The sequence below is a fragment of the Cottoperca gobio genome, chromosome 9, assembly GCF_900634415.1.
Source record: "Cottoperca gobio chromosome 9, fCotGob3.1, whole genome shotgun sequence".
In the NCBI taxonomy this organism is placed as follows: Eukaryota; Metazoa; Chordata; class Actinopteri; order Perciformes; family Bovichtidae; genus Cottoperca; species Cottoperca gobio.
Genome location: NC_041363.1, coordinates 25,117,458 through 25,139,599, shown reverse-complemented (window position 1 = coordinate 25,139,599; position 22,142 = coordinate 25,117,458). Strand labels below are relative to the sequence as shown.

The 22,142-nt window shown below is 39.0% G+C and overlaps 2 protein-coding genes across 3 annotated transcripts in view; both read right to left on the bottom strand.

Moving 5' to 3' along the window:
- Positions 1 to 634: 634 nt before the first annotated feature.
- On the bottom strand, positions 635 to 6,767 carry LOC115013675 (derlin-2-like). Its single transcript, XM_029440128.1, has 7 exons — positions 6,662 to 6,767; positions 5,237 to 5,302; positions 5,088 to 5,161; positions 4,911 to 5,004; positions 2,847 to 3,042; positions 2,434 to 2,524; positions 635 to 2,337 (listed from the first exon to the last, which is right to left on the bottom strand). Exons 1-7 carry the CDS (start codon positions 6,749 to 6,751, stop codon positions 2,238 to 2,240), a joined length of 711 nt encoding a protein of 236 aa, XP_029295988.1. The 5' UTR covers positions 6,752 to 6,767; the 3' UTR covers positions 635 to 2,237.
- Positions 6,768 to 10,114: 3,347 nt separating this feature from the next.
- The window catches only part of mmp11a (matrix metallopeptidase 11a), a 29,551-nt gene continuing 17,523 nt past the window's right edge, over positions 10,115 to 22,142 (bottom strand). For both annotated transcript variants that reach the window (XM_029438762.1, XM_029438763.1), the window contains exons 3-8: positions 17,701 to 17,844; positions 14,508 to 14,641; positions 13,733 to 13,971; positions 12,098 to 12,302; positions 11,168 to 11,428; positions 10,115 to 10,689 (exon numbers count right to left, since the gene is read on the bottom strand). In XM_029438762.1, the coding sequence (XP_029294622.1) occupies positions 10,571 to 10,689; positions 11,168 to 11,428; positions 12,098 to 12,302; positions 13,733 to 13,971; positions 14,508 to 14,641; positions 17,701 to 17,844 (1,102 nt within the window). In that variant the 3' untranslated portion in view covers positions 10,115 to 10,570. The remainder of the gene's footprint in view (positions 10,690 to 11,167; positions 11,429 to 12,097; positions 12,303 to 13,732; positions 13,972 to 14,507; positions 14,642 to 17,700; positions 17,845 to 22,142) is intronic.

Genomic DNA, 22,142 nt, shown 5'->3' with positions numbered 1-22,142 from the left:
TTGTGCATTATTTAAAAAAAAGTTGTTGAATAAAGTATTTCTGCTATAACTAGGGTATACGATATATTACTGTTGTATTCAGTACTCCCAGTGCTCGCACATTCATCGTTTTTATTTCAAACTTGGATGGATGAAATGTTTCAATCTAATTCTAGCTGATATAAAATAACAGAGTTAACATGCTGTAAGCAAGTGATGGTTGTTTTTATCTATGCAGGCACTGTGATGTGCTCGATTGTTCCAGATTTAAATATCTCAGCAACTCTTGAATGCATTGCCATGAAATTGAAAATGTTATTCATGTTCCCCTCAGAATATGTTTTAATAATTTATGTGATCCTTTGACTTTTAACCCTAGATTAGGTTTAAACTTCATTTTGTCCAACACGTTGGTTTATGAACTGCCTGCAGAACTAATCCCGTTCTATCAGCCTCCACTGCACCTCGAGTTCGGTGCTAATTAGCAAATGCTTGGATGCTAACGCGCTAAACAAAGATGTTAAACATACCTGCTTAGCATCAGCATCGTGTGTGTGTGAGCATGAAAGCATGGCAATGTTAGCAACGTTGTGCTTTGATACAGCCTCTCAGCTGTTAGTGGGGCTGTAGACTTATTTAGTCAAATATGCAAAGGAATGTCTTAATGTGAGTTAAATTGGCCACTTCTGTAGAAAAAGGAATGTTTTTATGTTGAACTGAACTTTGGGAGGACCTCCAAAAACAAGTACCTGCATTATTTTATCAGGTTACACAAGTTTGTCATTGTCTTTGTTTATTGTAAGTCACAAATGGAAGGCTGTAGCTTAATTTGTGGAACATGTTTACAGTTTAAATATAAATCAGTAAAATCGCAATTCAATATTTCACGACTTCAAGGTTTTTGTGTATTAATTCTTTATTTAAGGCCACTTTGTACATCAGGATTTCTCGTTCTTCATCCCATAATAATCTTTACTGTAAATGTTCCTTTGGATGTTTTTCTATTAGACAAGGAAAAAGAAATAGTGTTGAAACAGAATTGGTTTCTTGGCTCGTATTAATCCGCAGTGCGGTGTTCTGAGGGATGGTGTGTGTGTTTTATTGTTGGACGCGCCCACAGAGACGTGTTTGCTTGTTGTTGTGCTAAGCAGTTTGCATTTTGTCCCCCAGTGTCTGACCCACAAAGGCAGCGGGTGAAAGTGCAGAGTGTGCAGACGGGCCTGTGGGATTTCAGGCCGTCGGCAGTTCTGTGACACAACAGCAGGAGAGGGAGTCATCATGTCAGTCCTGCTCCTTTACAGCTGCTCTTACTTCTCTTTTACTAGGATGTGTGTATTTGTTTATGCTCACAAAGTCTTAGTGGATCAGTCTCTTGTGTCTGTTATATTGTAAATATTGGAGCATCAACACAAACTCTCGAATTGGAACATAAATTCTGTTGAGCGTGGAAGTGCATTCCGGACCTTGAACATTACATGTGACGGAATAATCTCAACTCAAAGGTCCATTTACGAGCTCTTTATGCACCCACGCTTCTAACGGTTTTCAGAAACAGGTTAAAATTTCTCCTCGTATACATTGTCCTGTTATTACCAGGTCACGTGATGCCCCCTGATGAAGACCCTAAGTTACGGTTGAAAGCTAAAACAAATATAATTAGCGAACTTTAAAAGGTGCCCTGTGGAGTTTTCTTGTAAACAAAGTTTCCGTTTACCGTCAGTGTTATTTTGTGGATCCTGGAGGGCTACATTTGCAAAGCTGATTTTATAATAAAAAAAAATTCTGCAGTGTTGACTTGGTAGCCATCTTCTTCTTCACTTCCTTTGTTGTTGCCCGCCCATCGTGCTCGTGCACGATACCACTCGTAAAAACATCGCTCTGCTGAGTCGTGGTCAAACGCTACAGGGTGTCTTTTTAAGTTTCTTCTACTCCGCTTTCCAAGAAAAAAGAAACTGCGGATGTCCTTCTACTCCCAATTATTCCATTTTGCTGTATTTTCATTGCATGTTTAAATGATGGTGTCTGTCTTAAAGAAACTGCTCATTAAGGTGGATGAACGCTCCGCAGTTAAAATTATTAAGTTATATTAAGTTATTATAAAGTCCAAAATACTTTTGCATAAAAAAAAACAAAAGTAAAAAACATTGTAAATGTTCATGATGCTGAAAAGCAGTTCAGTCATACGTGTCGACTGCCCTCTGCAGAGACTCGGGGCTCCACAGATCCACTTCCTCTAACTGTCATCATACATGATTCAGCTAATTGTGCGGCTCCTCGTCCTGCTGCAGATCTCCTCCCTGCTGCTCTTCTTGGAGGGGACGGTAGTCTGGGTCCTCCGGCTGGTCAAACATGGCCCGTCTGTGAGGAGAGAACGAAAATAATTGTGATAAGTCACATAACTGACATGACTAAAAGTTTAGAGAATACATGTGTTGGACCCCAGTAAGATCTTACAGAAGTTGTGGAGTCATCAGCAGCCTCCGTCCTCCCGGCTGGTTTGGAAACACATCTTCTAGGAAGTAGTACATGTGACCGACACTGATACCTGAGGAAAAACACATCAACGGGCCTCACTGTTGCACTGGGTGACATGGTCCTTCATTGTGAACTCAAACTGTTTATTTTCACTCAATCCCACAAACACCGTCCTGCTGCCTCACTCACTAGAGAACCACATTTAGATTAATCCGCCGCTGAAAATAGTCCCCAACAAATACTCTATTTCCTCATACAGTGACCAGCTGTATTAGGACTGTGCAGCCTTCCTGAACTCTACATGATGTAAGACAAATATCTGAGCAGATTAATAGAACAAGTTACAGGTTAATTATCAGATTTTGTTGCCGTTTGTTGAAATGTTTTTATACCTAGGAGGTCGACCACGATGGAGTTTCCGAGCAGAAGCGAAAATCCCATGAGCACCCAGGGGAGGAAAGGCGCCTGGAAGTTCAGGAAGCCGAAGAAGTTCATGCGTACGAGCGGATGTCTTCTACTCCACACGTACACCAGCATGATGATGAAGGCCTGGCCCAGGAAGAAGACGTTGGCGAACAGACCGAACAGCTGTGGGCCTTCAGGTTAATAAACTAATCGGTTGGTTTTGTTTTCATTATGACAGTAAAAGCGACACCTGAGAGCGGCTGGTTTATGTGGAGGTTAAAGTTTCAGAGAAACCTGCAGAAATATCCTCAATGTTTGAGTCAAACTTGAACTCGTAGAGTGGCAGCTGGAGAGATAACAACTTATAACTAAAAATAAAGGATCTTTTCTCTTATCTCATTCATATGGACGCCCATTTCTGCCAAGAAAATGAAACTTTATGGTTGATAAAAGTAAAAGTTGTAAATATTTTTAAAATAAAGATTGAGTAACTGTAATGTACTTATTTTCTCAATATGTTGACTTAGTAAATGATTATAATAAGAAGTCAAAATTCTCAAAATGATGAGATACTAAGTTAAAAGGTTGACTTATTAAATGAAAATTAAGAAATATTGACGGACTATTCCATAATTTAACTGAAGAAATCACAAGTTTAATTTTTTTGATATTTTTTTGATATTTTCATCAGTAGATTAAAAGTTGTGACTTATTATAGCTCATTTAGTCCAAAACATTTGAAATTTTAAATAAAAAATGCGACTTACTAAGGCAAAATTGAGACATATTAAATCAAACGTATGATACATTTGTTAAAAAGTCTAAAGCTTACTTTTGGCATGTGTATATTTTTTTATTATTGCCAATCTTTATTTTTCTGCACTCTTTCCTTCTTTGTACTGCAACTGCTGCACAACAATTTCCCTCGGGATAAATCAAGTTCTATCTGATCTTAAATCTGACTTGTGTCATAATTATGATATTATGTGAATCTTAACACACTTTTGACTTTATATCATAATGTTGACTGGCCAATTTGATCTTAATTTTTTTATGAATTTTAATATTTATTTTTCTGGCAGAAATGGGCTTTGATACATGTACAGTATACGTCACAGCTTGTTGTTTACGGACTGCTAAACCCTTCACAATAAAAGCCAACTGAAGCATGTTACTGTCCTGATAATACACTCAGCTCTGATATCACAACAGAATTAGACCTGCATTTAAAACTGTCCATGAAACATCACACGGCTCCAGACAAACCCATAAAGCTGCACGTTGACCGTTTCACAACAGCCCAGGGGGACGTCTGCTGTGAACAGGCCCAGGACTGTATCATTAAACCGGAATGTGAACAGGAGCTTCTGGCTACAAACTGTTGAGCATCAAAAACAAACAGGCTGGTTTTACATGCTTTTAGCCAGAAGCGACTAAAACATAAAAATGTTCCACCTTAAAGGGTCAATTCACCCAAAAATACAATTACAAAACACATATTTCATCAGTCAACTCTTGTGGTATCTAACTCTGCAGATAGAGGTCTGTCACCGAGTAAAATCTCTCCAGAAATAATGTGTGGGATACTTCTGAATTATCCACAGAACTCACTGTGGGCAGCTTTCATGGAATAACTAAAACAATTGCTCTATTGATCAGTTAGTCAATAAAAATATTGAAAAAAGTATTTTGATAATCTTTTAAGTGTTTTTATTTTATTATTATTAATTTTTAATTAAATTTTGCTAAATTTTGCAAAATTTTGCTAAATTTTTTTTTTTTCAGTAAATGAGATAACTGACTGTTTTTGTTTTGGAGCATTGGTCGAACAATCGGGAGAATAGCGATGGACACTTTTCTACGTACATTCATCTTTAACATATCTTTCATCTTTGCAATATATGTTGTTAAATGCCAAGCTCCATGTCGCTCCACTGGTACTAAATTTAAACTAAGTGAGATTATTATAATACGTCCCCTTTAAGGAAGTCATGACAGCAGTAGTTTAAGCATCATTGCAGTAAAACATTTTCTAAACGTCTAAAGGATACAGTCATCACGGTTCCCCCAAACAGGAACATGAAAACAAAATCCGCTGTCCTTCCCCGGAAACATCCTTCCTCCAGCATCCGACAGTATCGATAACTTCCTTAAGTTAAGGACTCTGCTGCAGGAATCTATTATTAGACTTTATAGTAGTGAGGTATCAATTCTGTGATGAAGGATACAGAAAGATGATGTTGAACACAAAGCTGAATCCAAGAGAACCAAAGAAGAGGAAGCTGGTTATCAGGCGCCATATCTGAGAATAAAAAAAGATTGTAAAAATGTAGTTCTGACCATGTTTTCAATGTTTTGAATAGTTAATAAATGTTACCTCGTATCTTCTGATGATGAGGTCGGGGTTAAAATAGAGCTGAAAGGGGGTGATGACCTCAAGTTGCTACAAAAAAGAAACAGCTTGAAATTAATCAGCCAGTTAGGTAATAATTCATGTATAGTGATATGTTTTGGGATATTTGATTTGTTGCATTGGTAACACTTTAAAACACTAGTGTGTAGGATTGAGGGGTTTTATTGGCAGACATGGAATGTAATATTCATAACTCTGTTTTAATAAGCGTATAATCACCTGAAACTAAGAATTGTGTTTTTGTTAGCTTAGTATGAGCCCTTCATATCTACATATTCTGTGTCGTCTGCCATATGTCTACATACTGTTCATTAATAAACACAAAAAATGTACTTATATCCGTGTACAACTACATTATAGTGTGAGATCAAACATTTGGTAAATGTTTTTATACTCCTTTACCGCAACTAAAAATGAAACTGTTTATCTCTTTGTCTTCAACTGACAGTTCAGAGTTCAGAGTTTAGATTATAACTTAAATTTCATGTGCTTTTTTTTTTTGTTCACACTTTACCTGACACTTCAACTGCTTTCACCCATTACATTATTTAAATGATGCATTCAGTGATAATGCTTAAACTAAAACTTCAGCCCAGTGATTAACTTAAGCTGACACTTCAACTGCCTTCATCTCCTACACTTCAACTTCAGAGCTTACACTTAACTTTCTCCTGTCAACCACATTTCAGCTCCTTTAATCTTTCACTCTTTAACAGCTATTTCATCACTTCCACATCAACAAACATTTCAACTGCAGTTGTTTTTGACTCTGTAACTGACACTTCAACTGCTTTCATCTCACACTCTGTAAATGAGTTGAAGGTTCAACTGCAGCCAGTGATTCCACTTCAACAAACAGAAAACACTGTGTTCACCACTTTCACTTCAACTGAGCTCAATAATTAACCTACAACTACTTTACACTTCAGCTGACACCTCAATTCTTTCCAATGCCAACACTTCAGGTTCAGCTTTGTTGTTGTTACATTTCAGGAATGCACAATGCAATTCAGCAGTAGCTCCTACTCTGCTACACTCACACAACATGTAGAGACAAACTTCAAGATATTTTTTATTTGAATATGATAAAACAATACAATAGAACAAAGTACATAAAAGCAGCACTAAAGGAAGTAATAAAAAGCAGAATTAAATTATATTTACAAGGAAGATAAACTGTAAATTTTGCATTTTGTAATTAAAAGACATTTATTTTCGGTTAGCTGCTTATTCCATCAATTTATTTGACATTTAAAGCAGAAATCAAACTAAGAAATTATTGTTTTTTTACTATAGCTAAATAATTGTCTGCGTTTAAACTCTGTAGTTGTTGTTGTTCTTGTTGTTGTTGTTGTTGTTGTTGTTGTTGTTGTTGTTGTGGTTTCTTACCACAGCAGCAGTGGTGAGGACGCAGGCGGTCGTGTATGTTCGGGTCACCACAGGGATCTGAAAATACTCCTGAGTGAAGCTGTGAGCCATCGCTGCTGCTGCTGCCTCACTGTCAGCCATCATTTACTCCCTGAATGAACGGCCCAAGCCCCGCCCCCGCTCTGCCACCTGCCAATCAGATTCACCCATCAATTAACACCATCCACCCCACAAACTGCAAACCTCTAACATATTATAGTCACTTTTAATGAAAATAAACTAAACTACAGATATATTTATATTATTACTGATGTATTTGTTAAAACACTGATGATTCAGTCTATAAAATATATAAAGAAGCACATCATTCTGTAACAGCAAAGATCTTTGGGTTTTCTGCCAAATTGTAATTAGTTTTGTAGAAAAAACATTTTAAATACAGTCCAATACGAAATACATGTGATGTTTTATAATAAAAAAATATTGACATTCATTAGTGATGTTAACAAAAATATTCAGATTTTGCTGGAAAGTGAATTTATGTCTCAACCTTTTAAATTCACACAATACACTAGTTTTTTTAAAACATATATATATATATATATTGTTCTCATATTCAACACAAAGAGAGAAGTCCGGTAAGTTGGTCAAAATCAAATGTATTTGAGTATGTGTAGTTTTAAATTTCCACAGTAAATCAACTGTGATCTCACCAGACACAACAGAGTTTGGTAAAAGGGTTATGGTTTTATTAGAAAGAAAACAATACGCAGTTCATACATTTCAATGTACATGTTGTATAGGCTACATATGAGTAAAAAACATAATAATCAAAGACATGTATGTACAACAAACGTTTGCTAAGTTGTTTGTGTATAAATATTCTTTCACTGATTAACACTTGAGTTGCAGAAATGTTTCAAACAACAACAACAAAGTCTGAACGATGAAAAGTGTAATGACTCGTCAGCGTCCTGCACTGAAAAACTAACATCTGATGAACACTACAGTCTGTACTGAGCCTTCACATTTCAATGCTGCAACAGGGACACAGCGGTTCTCAACCTGGGTGTCCTGACCCACAAAGAGGTCAGAACATGAGTCTATAAGGTCTGTAAGATCCTTTAACTCTCCAGCAGTGGTGGGAGAAGAACTACCAATACAACAGTGTAAAAATACTCCATTACAAGTAAAAGTCCTGCATTAAAAAAAAATACAGAAATATTTTCAGCGAAATGTGCTTAGAGCAAAAGTTATATGAAGACTGATATGATAATACATTACATTATTTAATTGTTAATACTGATGCATCAATGTTAGAGCAGCATTTTACTGCAGCTGCTTGAAGTGCCCAACCTTGGGGTGGGGCACCTCCATAAGGGTCACTAGATAAATCTGAGGGGTCGTGAGGTGATGGATGGTGACAGAGAAGAAGGAAAAAAACAACATTTTTAGTTTTGAGGGGAAATGTCACTTTGGTGAAACAACTCATAGATGTCTGAAAAAACAGACTGGTAATAGGTCACAACCCACTGTTTCACAATGTCCCACATCCAGATACACACTACTGCTAGGCAGGTTTAGAGTCTGTAGTGTATTCACACTGGAAAAAGTGACACATACTAAATATGGTGAATTGTGTAAGTCATGCACACTATTCTCCCACAATGTAACCTATAAAGGAAGTAGAGGAGCTGCTCACATCTAAAAACATTCAGGAAATTGAGGATGATGGTGAAACGGCTCCAAATAGATCTTTGAAAACCAAAAAGAATATTTAGATGTTTCTGAGTCTCAGTTTAAATGACTTCGGACATCGTATAAAAAGGTTAAGTAAGTTGTTTGTTTTGTATACTAACTGCAACAACAGTGTACTGTGGTGATTAGTATGTAGTGTGGGTTTTGGACAGCTTTGATCTGTAACAATGTGTAGTATTTTCAACTTATCTTGTGTTTTTTTAATGTAAAAATTAATTAATTATTAAGTTTAAAGAAAATGAAAATAACCTCAAAGTTGTACTTGAGTGAATGTACTTATCCAGCGTGTAGCCTGTGACAACTCAACTCTAGCTTCTTCTAGTGATTCAGCAAAAACAGAAAGAACGTTAAGTGTTGAGAAGCGCTGATCCACGCAGCAGCTGCTGTCCCTGAATGTGTCACACGGACCACCCTGAATAGAGCACCACGTTATGTTGTAGATAAGGAATGACTTCACGAGGCATGAGACATGACAGGCACAAACTATGAGGAAGCATCTCACGCCTCCTGCAGGGTGACCGTGCCGTACTCTAGATGGCGCCCTGGAGCATTTTCACCGCCACAGAGACTCACCCTGCAGACTGGTGAGTGATCCCAACAACTAACATCTTCATATCATCATGTTGGAAGAGTGACATCAAAACATGAGCGTAATGTTAAATCCTTTTTCTTACTAAACACATGATTATTTCTTCAAGCCTTCATATTGTATTAAATGTAGAAGTTTTGTTTTGTCAGGGAGAACAAGTAGGTAACACAACGTCTAATAGCTACATGAGTAAATATTTGATGTAAAAAGTCAGACATGTTAACAGCCTAAATCACATCCCTACTTATACCCTGTACACTTGCTCAATTTGGCCAAATATGAAAAATAAATACAATACTTCCTCTTAAACACTTGACACGCACTGAAATCACCAATAATCTAATAACTTCATGATAACTTTATGCTTTCAAATGGCAGCGCTGTCAACACAGTTTGCTAATTATCAGCCCTACAAATGTGTGTGTGGTTAGGTGCACTTAAAAAAATGCTTTTACGCTTAGTTGAGGTGAAAAAGTTGGTGAATGGATAAAAACAAAATGTGATGAACTAAGACTTTAAGTAAGTAAGACTTAATAATGAATACTTCCTGACTTACATGAATCATATGGCTTAAACGTCACTCATTACTGAACCAACCCTGAGGAGACGGTAACGTTCCTTCAAATTAATTCATGAAATACACATAAAATTCATGTTTTCCACATAGTTATGTATTGTTCGCCCAACTCCTAACATTTGCATTAGTAGTGGATTGATCCGAATCTGCTTTTGCATATTTTCAGGAAATTCGGTTAAAAGCTACATTTAGAAACGTGACTATTGGTGACACCACACAGCATGACAGTGAGTGCTGCCTGAGAGACTAACATCAGGACATAAAACCCCAAATGGTATGAAAGCTGAGCAGGACACATTCAGCTGGTAAGTCAAAGTTACGACCGTGTCACAAAAGAATCTTTATGCAGCTTTCCAAACCTCTGTATAATAACAGAGCAACTTCAAAGTAATGTGGATTTTGTTTCATGTTCTGAATCATGGCCAGTGTGAGTCAGGCTGTCAGGAAAATCAACTGCATGTGTGATCACATCATCAAACGTTTGTTTACCAACATCGTGTTGAATGGTTTCTAGGTTCGGACGAGCTTCTACAGTTAACAAATGTACAAAACTGCCTTCTGCACCTGTAAGTTTGATGTCACTCTTCAAACACTTGAAGCAGTCAGTCGGTGAGGAAAAAAAACCAACGATTGAAATGGAAAACATCCTCTACAGTCTGTGCTGGTTCTGTCTGCAAACCAAAATCAGTCTCAATGTCAGGCTCAAAGACAGGAAGTGAGAACGATGCAGCATCACACGTCGTTAATACAAGGCCCAGATCTCAGCCTTATGGTGACAAAAATGTGCAAAAATTATTATGAGTATAGCTGCACAGGAGGTGCCAAGTCTGAGGAATCATAACTTGGTTTTCCTGAGATGTAATTCAATAAATGGAGTAACGCATAAACAGATTTAAAGGAGACTCATCTCTCTTGAATCCGCAGGGTGAGCATACAAACGTCTCTGCTCCAAGAACTCCTCTTCATAGTCAAAAATGTGTTCATTTGATTCTCCACAGTTAAAGACTCAAACGTTTCTGCAGCCGAAAAAGTCCATGCCGATGTAGCGGGGATAGCCCTCCAAAGAGTTCATGCCAACGGGATCGAATTTCCAGTACTGTCGACCTCGGACAAAGTGAGCGTAGCCTGAAAGATAGAAAACACATCCTGTGTAAATAATCTGCCAAAAACCTTTTTATTGGTAAGACTTTCTAACACTTTCTAAACTTCTCACCAGAGTTACAATGGTGCTGACATTTGTTTTTTCTTTGACTTTGGTTTGAAAACGTTGCCTCTAGTTTGGCCATTAAAATCAAAGGATCTGATAAAAGATCTCGCAAATATTGTGCGAATTCAATTTGAATTCATTCTTGTGATTGCAAGATTGACAGACGGTTAGCAAATGAATCAGGAATGTGTTTGAGCAGTCCAAACAAGGTGGGTTAAACACTCAATAGAGTTGGAAAAAAGAAACTGTGCAGATTTTCAAAACTGACGACTCATAACAAACAAAATACCTTTTTAAACCCAAAACCGAAAGATAGCTCGATACTTTATTTATCCCTGGGGGACATTTGTATATAGGACCTCGTTCACTTGTAAAGTTTTTGTCATTTGACTGTACCGTAGATGTCCCTGAAGGCGGCGTCCACATCGTTGGGGATTCCGCTCCAGTCCTGCATGCTGCGCGGGTAGACGGACTCCACCCTGTTGTCACGTGGGCTGAACCTCCAGTAGCTGCCTGACTTGAAGAAGTAGGTGTCGTAGTTGGAGTCGTGGCCCCAGCGCAGCGCCGCCTGGACCCCGGACACCGACAGACCCAAACTCCTGATGGACTCCGGCCCTCTGATCTGCATCTCAGCATCGAACACCCAGTAGTTCTCACCTGCCCACAGAGAGAGAGACAGTGAAGAATGGACGCCATTCAACTCTTGTTGGTAAATTAAATCTTAAGATCCCTTCAGTCATGGTCTCAGTCAGTGACTTCCCCCTAGAAAAATGTTAAGCCAAGATGGAAACGATTAAGTGGTCTGGCTGTTTACCCATTTGTGGAAGAAAATTGCCCAATCAGGGCTTTGTATGCAGGATTAATAATGGGGATGTCATCTTCTTACACCGCCAGCTCGCTTTATTTATGCAAAATACATGCAAATTCATCCCTGCAGCACTCTAATCCACATATTTGTCAGTTGTGTCTAGAGCGAGAGAGACACACACACACACACACACACACACACACACACACACACACACACACACACACACACACACACACACACACACACACACACACAGTGAACCAACAAAGAGAGGTGGTGGTGGAAAAAAATATGCCACTCACATCTGGTTGAAACAAACACTGTTGCACATGTTACTTTAACCACATGTAATGGAAATACTCACAAACCTAAATGCAATAATTTCATGGCTCTGTGTTAAATACCATTTTACACCTGTTTAAACTTGCCTAAGAGTGCATGATACTTGATGATCCTGCCCTCACATGAAACCATAAACCACATAACGGCACAGCTCAAACGTCCTCACTGCCCACCTTGAAAGAACCAAATATTCCCTGACTTGTCTTCAAAGGCGGTGTCGATGTTGTCGGGAATCCCCCTCCAGTGACGGGACGCCAGCGCTGGGTAACCGCTCTGCATATGCCCGTCCCTGATCCGCCAAACGTAGCCCGACTTAAAGAAGAACAGCTCCCCTCGGATCATAGACACGGCATCAAAGTCTGTCTGGCACGCGTCGGGCTGGAAGTGAGACACATCACGTAACCGTTAAGTTTCTCACAAGAGGGCTTTTTATTGCAGCAGTATGAAGTGTTAAGGAGCTCTTTTCTGTTTGAAAGAATCCCAAAATCAGTGAAAGACCTCTCAGTTAAGTTTTAAAAAGCGAAAAACCATCTTAAATGGAACCGTTTCCAAGTGTTTTCCTATGAGACTAAATAATGACTTTTGCCTTTGACCCTCATTCGTCATCTGTGGTTCAAATGTATGATGTGGGGAAGTTTCAAAGATATTCACTCTATTTAAGTTTATTATAGCCACAGAAACCACCGCCTCTTAAGGGACAAGGCCGGTATTCCATAGTTTTCTTATTGTCAACGAACCCCAAAAAAATGAATTAATCCTACACAGTATTCCCTGCGGATATCTTCTTCCTCTGTGTCACAGAGCTCCATTGTTGTCCAAAAACTATTAAAAACATCAGTGAGCCTCACTGTTGCACTGGGTGACCTGTCCCTTTATCACCATGAACACACTGTAGTTTACTTTGACTCAATCCCACATACACCGCCACAAATACTCACTAGAGCACCACATGTAGATTAATCCGCCGCTGGAAATAGTCCCTAACAAATGCACTGTTTGACCCTTTTAAGTCAATGTTATGTTAGATTTATGTCAGTAGGAACCACTGGGATTAGACGGCCTAATGCGTTGGTTGCTTTTATTTTAGGTCAAGTTCTTGAATTTGTACTTTGGAATATACTTAAAGTATATTCAATGTTTTCATTTTAATAAATCTTTTGTTGTTGTTAATGTTTGTAAGAGCAAAAATAATGAACGAGCTCAACACGATCAAAAAAAGGTAGGAAACAAAAATGATATTTATAAAAGCTGCTCAATAAAACAATACAACATAGAAGACATTTCATATCGAGACACTATTTACTTAAAAAAACTATATAAACTATATACTGTATTTATGAGCTGTTTTTAAAGCTTTACGTCTTCAGTAGGAACAAATGGAATTGTATTGAGAGACGGACTAACATGTTGTTGGATATGTTGACAATAAGAACAAGACGAAATGTCGAAAAAAATAAAATAAAAAGGTTCTTTGTATGTTGCACTTATATTGGTTTGGCTTATTTGTAGCTAATGGTTGAATTCATATTCTATTGTTTCTGTATGATGCACTTGGTTTGGCTTATTTGAAGCTATTGTTCTGCACTTAAAGGATTGTAACTATTTGAAGCTATTGTACTTACAAGATTCTTGCTGTTCGGAGTTGTATCCTCATGATTGTTTGTACGTCGCTTTGGACAAAAGCGTCAGCTAAATGAACTGTAATGTCTTCAGACATGCTAACATACTGTGTGCCTGTATCCCTCTGTGACATTTCCAGTTATTCACTCCAGGACTGGTTCTTTAAATGTTGCATCAGCTCCACTCACATTTGTGACGATCTCGTTGGTCTCCGGGTTTGATGGAGGTGGAGGCGAGGGTGGTGGTGAGGGCAGGACTTGCGGATGAGCTCCGTACAGGTACTGGATGCCTCGCTTGTCATCCTCGCTCAGCCTCAGCGGGTAGGAGAAGGAGTAGTATGCGGACATGATGGCTCCCGGCTCGCGGGAGTGCTGCAGGCCCAGGACATGCCCGAACTCATGGGCAGCAACCTGAAGAAGGTCTGTGCCTGCAGGGGATGGGTAGAGAAGCCTCAGAGGATGTAATACCACACCTGCTTGAAATTGTGTCTGGAAATAGGTTGTTTTGACTTGCTTGCGGTGGCAGACGGCAGGATTTTGCTACCTGAGACAATACAGTGGCAACGAAGAGTCATAAAAAAGTACCTCACTGCTGACTCATATCCCTGGACCCTTATCCACGCCCTGACAGCGCCTCATGTTACACATGTCACATATATTTTACTTGTACTTGTATTGTACATAGCTCAGCCGATGATGAACTCAACTATTGAGGATAAGTTTTCATCCAAGAAATGTTAGGAATAAAATCGAGCAGGTCATTATGCAAAATGAATTGATTCTGATACCAGTGAACCCATCCTTTTTATGAATTGTATTCAGGAAATAATAATAATAATAATAATAATAATAATAATAATAATAATAATAATAATAATAATATTTATTTTAAAATAATAATTTTTTTATGTTCTACTAAAGAAATAAAAATCTTTTTTCTACAGCCGTTCAGACAAACACTCACCCATGTGGTTTCCGAGGGTCCATGACTCGTCGTAGTCAAAGTGAATGTCGCCCTGTCGGTGGGTTTTAGGGAAGAAGGCGTGAGCGAGGATCCCACCCGGGCCGTCGAAGGGAAGGTTGTCTCCATGCCAGTACCTGCAGGTCCGTAAATCAAACACTCTGGTGAGCATACAAGCCACTCTGAAGGTTTAAAGCTTGATGAACGTTATAAGTGAAACTTTACACATGACAAAACAAGTTGACATATTAAAAAAAATAATAATAATTTCGACCAACACAACACCAATACAAAAACCCAAAGATATTTAGTTAATTTTCACACTTTTACCTTTACCATCAGTTAAGTTTAATCAGTTAATTATAAACTTGATTAACTTAACTCTGATATACATTTTATTTCCCCCTTTTTGGGTCTTGGCATACATTTATAGTAATTGTTCACCTATTCTCTGTTTTCCTCACACAGCATATTCCATGTTGCTCACCATATTTCCAATGTCCTTATTATTATTATTATTATTCTTTTTATTATTAATATTATTATTATTATTATTATTATTATTATTATTATTATTATTATTATTATTATATATGCCTCCCTGGGAACCATCACCTTATTGTGGTGGAGAGGTTTGTGTGTCCCTATGAACCTGAGAGCTGTGTTGTCTGGAACCTAGTGCTCCTGGTAGGGTCTCCCAAGGCAAATTGGTCTCAGGCGAGAGGCCAGACTAAGAATGGTTCAAAAACGACTTCATGAAAAAAAGGGAAAGGAAAGGAGAGACCCTGCCCGGAGGAAGCCCGGGGCCCCCGTCTGGAGCCAGGCCCAGAGGGAGGGCCCGACAGCGAGCGCCTGGTGGCCGGGTTTGTCACGGAGCCCGGTCGGGCACAGCCCAAAGAAGCTACGTGGTGCCTCCTATCCATCCATCCTGTGGGCCCACCACTCATGGGAAAAACCGCTGGGGTCGGATGCGCTGTCACACGAATGGCAGTGATGGTCAGGGACCTCGACAGACCAGACCCGGGCAGCAGAGGATGGCTCTGGGGACGTGGAACGTCACCTTTCTGTGGGGGAAGGAGCCGGAACTAGTGCGTGAGGTGGATCGCTACCAGTTGGATCTGGTGGGGCTTACCTCTACGCACGTCTTGGCTCTGGAACCGTACTCCTGGATAGGGGTTGGACTCTATTCTTCTCTGGAGTTGCCCAAGGTGTGAGGCGTCGGGCCGGGGTGGGGATACTCACTAGCCCCCGGCTGAGCGCTGCTACGTTGGAGTTTACCCCGGTGGGCGAGAGGGTCGCCTCCCTACGCCTTCGGGTTATGGGGGGATCTGGAGAAGGCGTATGACCGGGTCCCCCGGGTGATACTGTGGGAGGTGCTGCGGGGGTATGTGGTGAGGGGGTCACTTTTGAGGGCCATCCAATCCCTGTACGCCCAAAGCGAGAGTTGTGTCCGGATACTCGGCAGTAAGTCTGACTCGTTTCCAGTGAATGTTGGCCTCCGCCAGGGCTGCACTTTACCAACCCCGACCCAATCCCGGATAAGCGGATCCATCGTCTGATGGATGGATTATTATTATTATATGATTATGAGATACACATGTGGGGCTGTGCAGCGTTAGTCAGAGTAAATCCTTAAAGAACAACAATAATGAGGTGTATGAATCCATATTTTTGTCATAGACCGTTGTCGTATTATATTCATGCAGCAGGTCAAACAAAGACTGCTGTGACATGACGAACAGTAAAACTTGAATCATGATTCATAAGGGAAAAAACAAGATATGGCTGCAGGAAGAAACAAAACAAGCTACACAAAAGAAAATTAAGTAATTTCAAAGATGAAACAGATCTCATAATCTGTAATCTGTTTGTCCTTTCCCGCTCTTCTATCTCTCGTTTCTATCTTTGTGGCTCTCTGGAACTCTTTGTAAAAAAGATCTTTGTCAAAATGTGATGTGATCTGCCCCAAATTAAAACATTGATTTAAAATGTTCATGTATCTGTTGACTGAGGAGTTGAGGATTACATGTGGAGAATACAGAGAATTAAATGTAAGTGATCAGAAAATACACCAAAAGAAATATAATGATATATTAAAAACACACGCTCTTAAAGATTAACGTTGTACAACGTCATTAATGTATATACATATACATACATACATATGTTTCCTACAGACACATTGTTGATTGGACATTGTGATTGTGAGCAGATGTTGGATGGAGGCTCTGGCATCAAACAAGAATTTAAAATAATCTGTAAAAACAACATTGTATCACAAAAGGTGACAAATCAACATTATACTTATACTACTACTAACAAAGTGTTAATTATTTGTGAAAAAGTCTGGATTTATAAAAGTTTTATTATCTTTATCTTTGACTTCTAGTACTAGATACTAATACTAGTCTTTGTGTTTTGTGCTTCATGGACTTTATTCTGATATTTCATAGACCTGATGAATCGAATAATCCGGAAAACAACCTGCAAATCGACATGAAAATGATCGTCTGCAGTACATGGTCATTTCTAATAATCTTAGGACATTATTTCAAATGCTCACAGCTGATTTTATTTTTCATTTAGTTTAGTTTAGTTAATTGAAGGTGCTATAGTGCTGCTAACATGTACTGTACATTAACATGCTTTAATATGACCTATTCTCAATCCTGGATCATATTAATAATAATAATAATAATTATTATAATAGTGTAATACAGTGTACCATGATACCGTGAAAACGCGATATTTTCTGAGATTTCTTTTTGTACTGTAAACATCTCATACTGTTGTAACCCTAATGCTAACATTAGCTAATTATCAGACACAATGTTTCCAACCAACACACAGTTGGTTTGATGGGAAAGCCATTAGTTCTGCAGGTATTTGATCATAAACCATGAAAATCATGAAAAGTATTCTACAGACTAAATGTTGACCTGATGATGATGCTAAATGAAAAGTCAGATGATCACCAAAGTTATTACAATTAATTCTGAGGGGAACACGAATGTGTGAACCACATTTCAGGCAAATAAATAAACAGTTGTTGAGATATTTCAGCCTGGACCAAAGTGGCGAAAAATTGTTTTCTCTTCTTTTCACAACAAATGCATTCCTTTTGCAATAATATCTGTCTTTATTTAATCTACACATATAGCAGGTGTTATGTCATATGTCATCTCAGTCCTCCCACCTTGTGAAGTCAATGCGGATGTCGGCCTTCCCACTGTGGGTCTCAGTGAAGGTGAGTGGGGTGACGTCGCTCCAGATTTTCAGCGCTTCCCGAAAGACACGTCGAACCTTTTCCTCACCTATCTGCCAGGGAAACCGGACGATCCTGCGGGAGATCAGTGCAGGTCTCAGACACACAGGATGTACAGTATAGTAGCACAGAGGGACCACCAGCCTTGCATGCCTCCCTCTAATCTGATATCTGCAGTCGCCTTATAAGCGGGAAGGTGTTACTGACGCCCTCAGGCTCACTGAAGACAGCATCGCCGTATCCTCCCTTTCCTTTTAGATGAAACCACCCAGTGCGATAAGTAAGAAAAAGAACATAAACCTTCTTATCTTACAACAGGACTAAAACACGTGATCAGTTAAACAGAGTATTCAGTACATTTGTAAGTGTTTACACCTCAAATCTGAAAGTTACTGCTGCAGTAAAATGAGAAAAGTTGTTTCAGTTTGGGATAAATCAACATAAGCAGTTGTTAATCTTCCTGTCAGAGAGGTAGATAAGAAGAGTGATACAACTCTCATGTCTGTACGGTCAATAGGAAGCTACAGTCCAGCTAGCTTAGCTTAGCTTAAAGACTGGAAATAAGCAAAAACAGGCCAACCTGACCGTCCAACGGCCTTAAAGTCTGCTCACGATAGTTCACTGACGATATATCACGCTATATCAATACGGTGGGGTATTTTGTGGACTAGTCGCTAACCACTCCACTGGTCCCAGCCAGGAATAAGAAATACAATTAGTAGTTTTAACACTTTGGCTTTTGTACAAATTACTACAGTACGGAAGCCCTGAGAGGCAAGAGAAGTATTTTCTGGAGATCCATTTTATAAGTCTGATCTAAATTGTTGGATCATTTTTCTAAGTGACTTTTTATTTGTAAAATCTGTAAAAAATACTAAACAAGTGGGGAACAGAGGGGGAAAATAATTACGGAACTTAGAAGGGTTATCCTGTAAAAACCTTTGTTCACCTGTTCTTAAGTCATGAACACAGGAGAGAAAGCACACTTGCCTTTTTAGGGCTTCCGCTGTGAACTTTAGAGGTGCTGGTAGCCAGATTTTGTAACTCGTTGGAAAGAACCAGGCTAGTTATTTCCCCATGTCACCGGTCTTTGTGCAAAGCTAAGCTAGCCGGTTAAAAAGCAAATATCCCAAATTGTCGAGCTAATTCTTCAATTTATACCTATTTGACCTTTGACATTAATACAGCCCAATAAGTTCAATTGACTAAATAGTTAAACTTTTGTGAAACACGCTGAAAAGCATTCTGAGAGTGAGATGAGAACATTGAAACCACTTTCATGTGGGTGAAGTACGGAGCTGTCAGGACGTGTTTGTGCAGCGCTTGCAGCTATAGCACGGATTGCCTATTGCTTCTTGCAAGCACAGATTTTGGTTTTGGAACAATGGTACCAAACCTAACCCTATTAAGCTAACAAGTTACAGCATGTTGATTAAAGACATTTAGATGTGTTGTTAGGCAGATTCTTGATCTTTGGAAAGAGCCAGGCCGTGTCCCATCTTAATAAGCTAGGCTAAAGATGTCCTGGCTCCAGCGCTGTACTCAAAGACATGACATTGATAACATTTTCTCACTCAGTAAGAAAGAAAATAAGTGTATTTACCAAAATTATAACTTTGCCTTTAACTTCTAACTGTTAATTCTGGATATGAGCAGTTTCTTGTTTATTAAAGCTGAATATCAGCTAGTGTTCCTGGGGTCTGCATGTACACGTTTTAATTTAGTCAAGAGCATGTTAGCTTAGCTGCAAGAATTTATACCGGCTGTCAGTCAGTTCTTCTCTTTAATCATGCATGGATGGTCAAGAGGGTCAGGAAGCAGCAGGGTTTATGGGAAATGTGGTCTTAATTTACAGAAACATTGCAATAAAAATACAACAATTCAGCGTTCATGTCAACCACAGTCTCTTGTTTACATAAAGTATAAACTGTAAGATGAGTGGAAGAGCTACATTTCTTGAAAGAAGTTCATTTAAAACACCAGACACTATTAAATATACTGACAGAAAACCACTGTTTGATCATAAATCTAAAGAGTGACAACACAGCGCCAAAGCACTCGTGCAAAGGAGCAAAACAATGATTGACCTCATCACTTTGTTGCAGAAATACCCTGTAGATTAAAGACGAAATATTTTTGTAAATATGACCTGAATTGCTGAGCTTCAAATAGATAATTACAGCAGGGTTTTATTCAAGGGTAATGAAGGCATTACTGAGCTGGTCACAGTAGTTGTTATGCTCTCTATGTGTGTCAAATTAAATTACAGTGTGTGTTCATGGTAATGAAGGAGCATGTCCCCCAGTGCAACAGTGAAGCTCATTGATGTGTTTTGAATAGTTTTTGGGCGACAATGGAGCTCTATGACACAGAGGAAGACGACATATCAGGTGTTGATGCGCACAATACTTGTTAGAAGATACATTCACTGTTCACAGAAAAATATCCTTTCATATTACAACAACATATAGAAGTTCAACAATGTTTTACTAAGTGCATTTGCATTAGTAAGATGTGAAGAATGAAGTCTTAAATAGGAATTAATGTATGACTTGTATCATGCTCAACAAACTCGATCTTTGAACGTGTTGCAGCCACCTGAAGGCTCCTTTTCAGTTTCCTTAACAACCATTAAAGCTGTTAACACAACTCTGCTCTCAGCTGACTTTATGTATCATGTCCGTACTTGTTTCACAAGCTTAAAATGCTGGCTGATGCTAAATAAAAACACAGTGTCGTTTGACTTTGCAGGTTGTTGCCTGGGTCCTGGTTAACCACTTCACTTTGTCAGGTGTCACTGTGAGCGCTTTATTGGTCCGATCCAGCAGAATCGTATTAGTCTGTGGCCGGTGCTGCCTCCCCCTTCTCTGTCGCTCTCGCTCTGTCTTAATATACTGTTGTGCTAAAGAATGGCTACAATGAAAGGGACCCCAGGAGACACAGACAGAGAGGCAGCAGCCAGCAGAGAACTGCCAGACGCTCGCTGGTGCCAAGGCCTAAGATGAAAGAAAACCGGCACCCTTTTGTCAGATTTATAATTTCAAGACTTCATTTTCTGCAGTACTATATATAGTACTATATAAGCCCTCCCATGTTACATGCTTTTTGCTTGAGTTAAACAATCAGTGTGTCTAAAATCTGCCTGCAATGGAGTCATCGTTTTGACCGCCCTGACCTCAGGTGACATCTCGTAAAAAGAAAGTAATTCTTTAAAGCAGCAAGTGTTCACCAGGTAGTCTCTGACTGTGTCTGTCTGTTGTTTGCTGCTGAGCAGGAAGTTGTTTTTAAACAACGCTATGAGAGCGAATCAAAACAGTAAAGCTACTCTTTAAACCGCACTTTAAGGTCCATGCACTTACTTGCTTATTCTGGAATTTTTTGACCAAATCACAATTCTATTGCGGATGAAGTTCTCATGGGACTGTAGATAGTCAATGGATGTCTTCTATTATTGTGAGCACTTTAAGGACTTCTCATACATGTTATCTTAGGGCTTCGTAGACAATTGGCGGACTTTCTGGGGAAGGCCTGGTCTGATTAGGAGTGACGGCATCCATCCTACTTTGGCTGGAGCAGATCTCATATCCAATAATATTACACAGTCTATTAGTGGACCTAATCCATGACAACCCAGAGTTGAGACCAGGACAAAGAGTTGTAGTCTTACACACTTCTCTGTGCTTCTTTCCGGGCAGTCACCCACTCAAATCCCCATAGTGACTGTGTCTGCCCCACGACCACTGAAACTAATCAAGTCTATGGTTAACAGAAGAGGAGTTATACATGAAAACCTAATTAAAATAAACACCACCGCTGCAAAAGTGCAACTAAATCAAAAAATTAAATGTGGGCTCTTAAACATCAGATCTTTATCAACGAAAGCTGGATTGGTAAATGATTTAATATCAGATAATAAGATTGATTTATTTTGTCTCACTGAAACCTGGCTGTGACATGAAGAATATGTCAGTCTAAATGAATCCACTCCACCTGGTCATATTAATACTCACATTCCTCGAGGTACTGGCCGAGGAGGTGGAGTTGCGGCCATATTTGACTCAAACCTCTTGATCAATCCTAAGCCTAAACTAAAATATAACTCTTTTGAAAGCCTTGTTCTTACGCTCTCAAACCCAACATGGAAAACAATAAAGCCAGTTTTATTTGTTACTGTGTACCGCCCTCCTGCTCCGTATTCTGAATTTCTATCTGAATTCTCAGAATTTTTATCAAATTTAGTCCTTAAAACAGATAAAGTAATTATTGTAGGTGACTTTAATATTAATGTGGATGTTGATAGTGACAGCCTTAATAATGCATTTATCTCAATATTAGATTCAATTGGGTTCAGTCAAAATGTACATGAACCAACT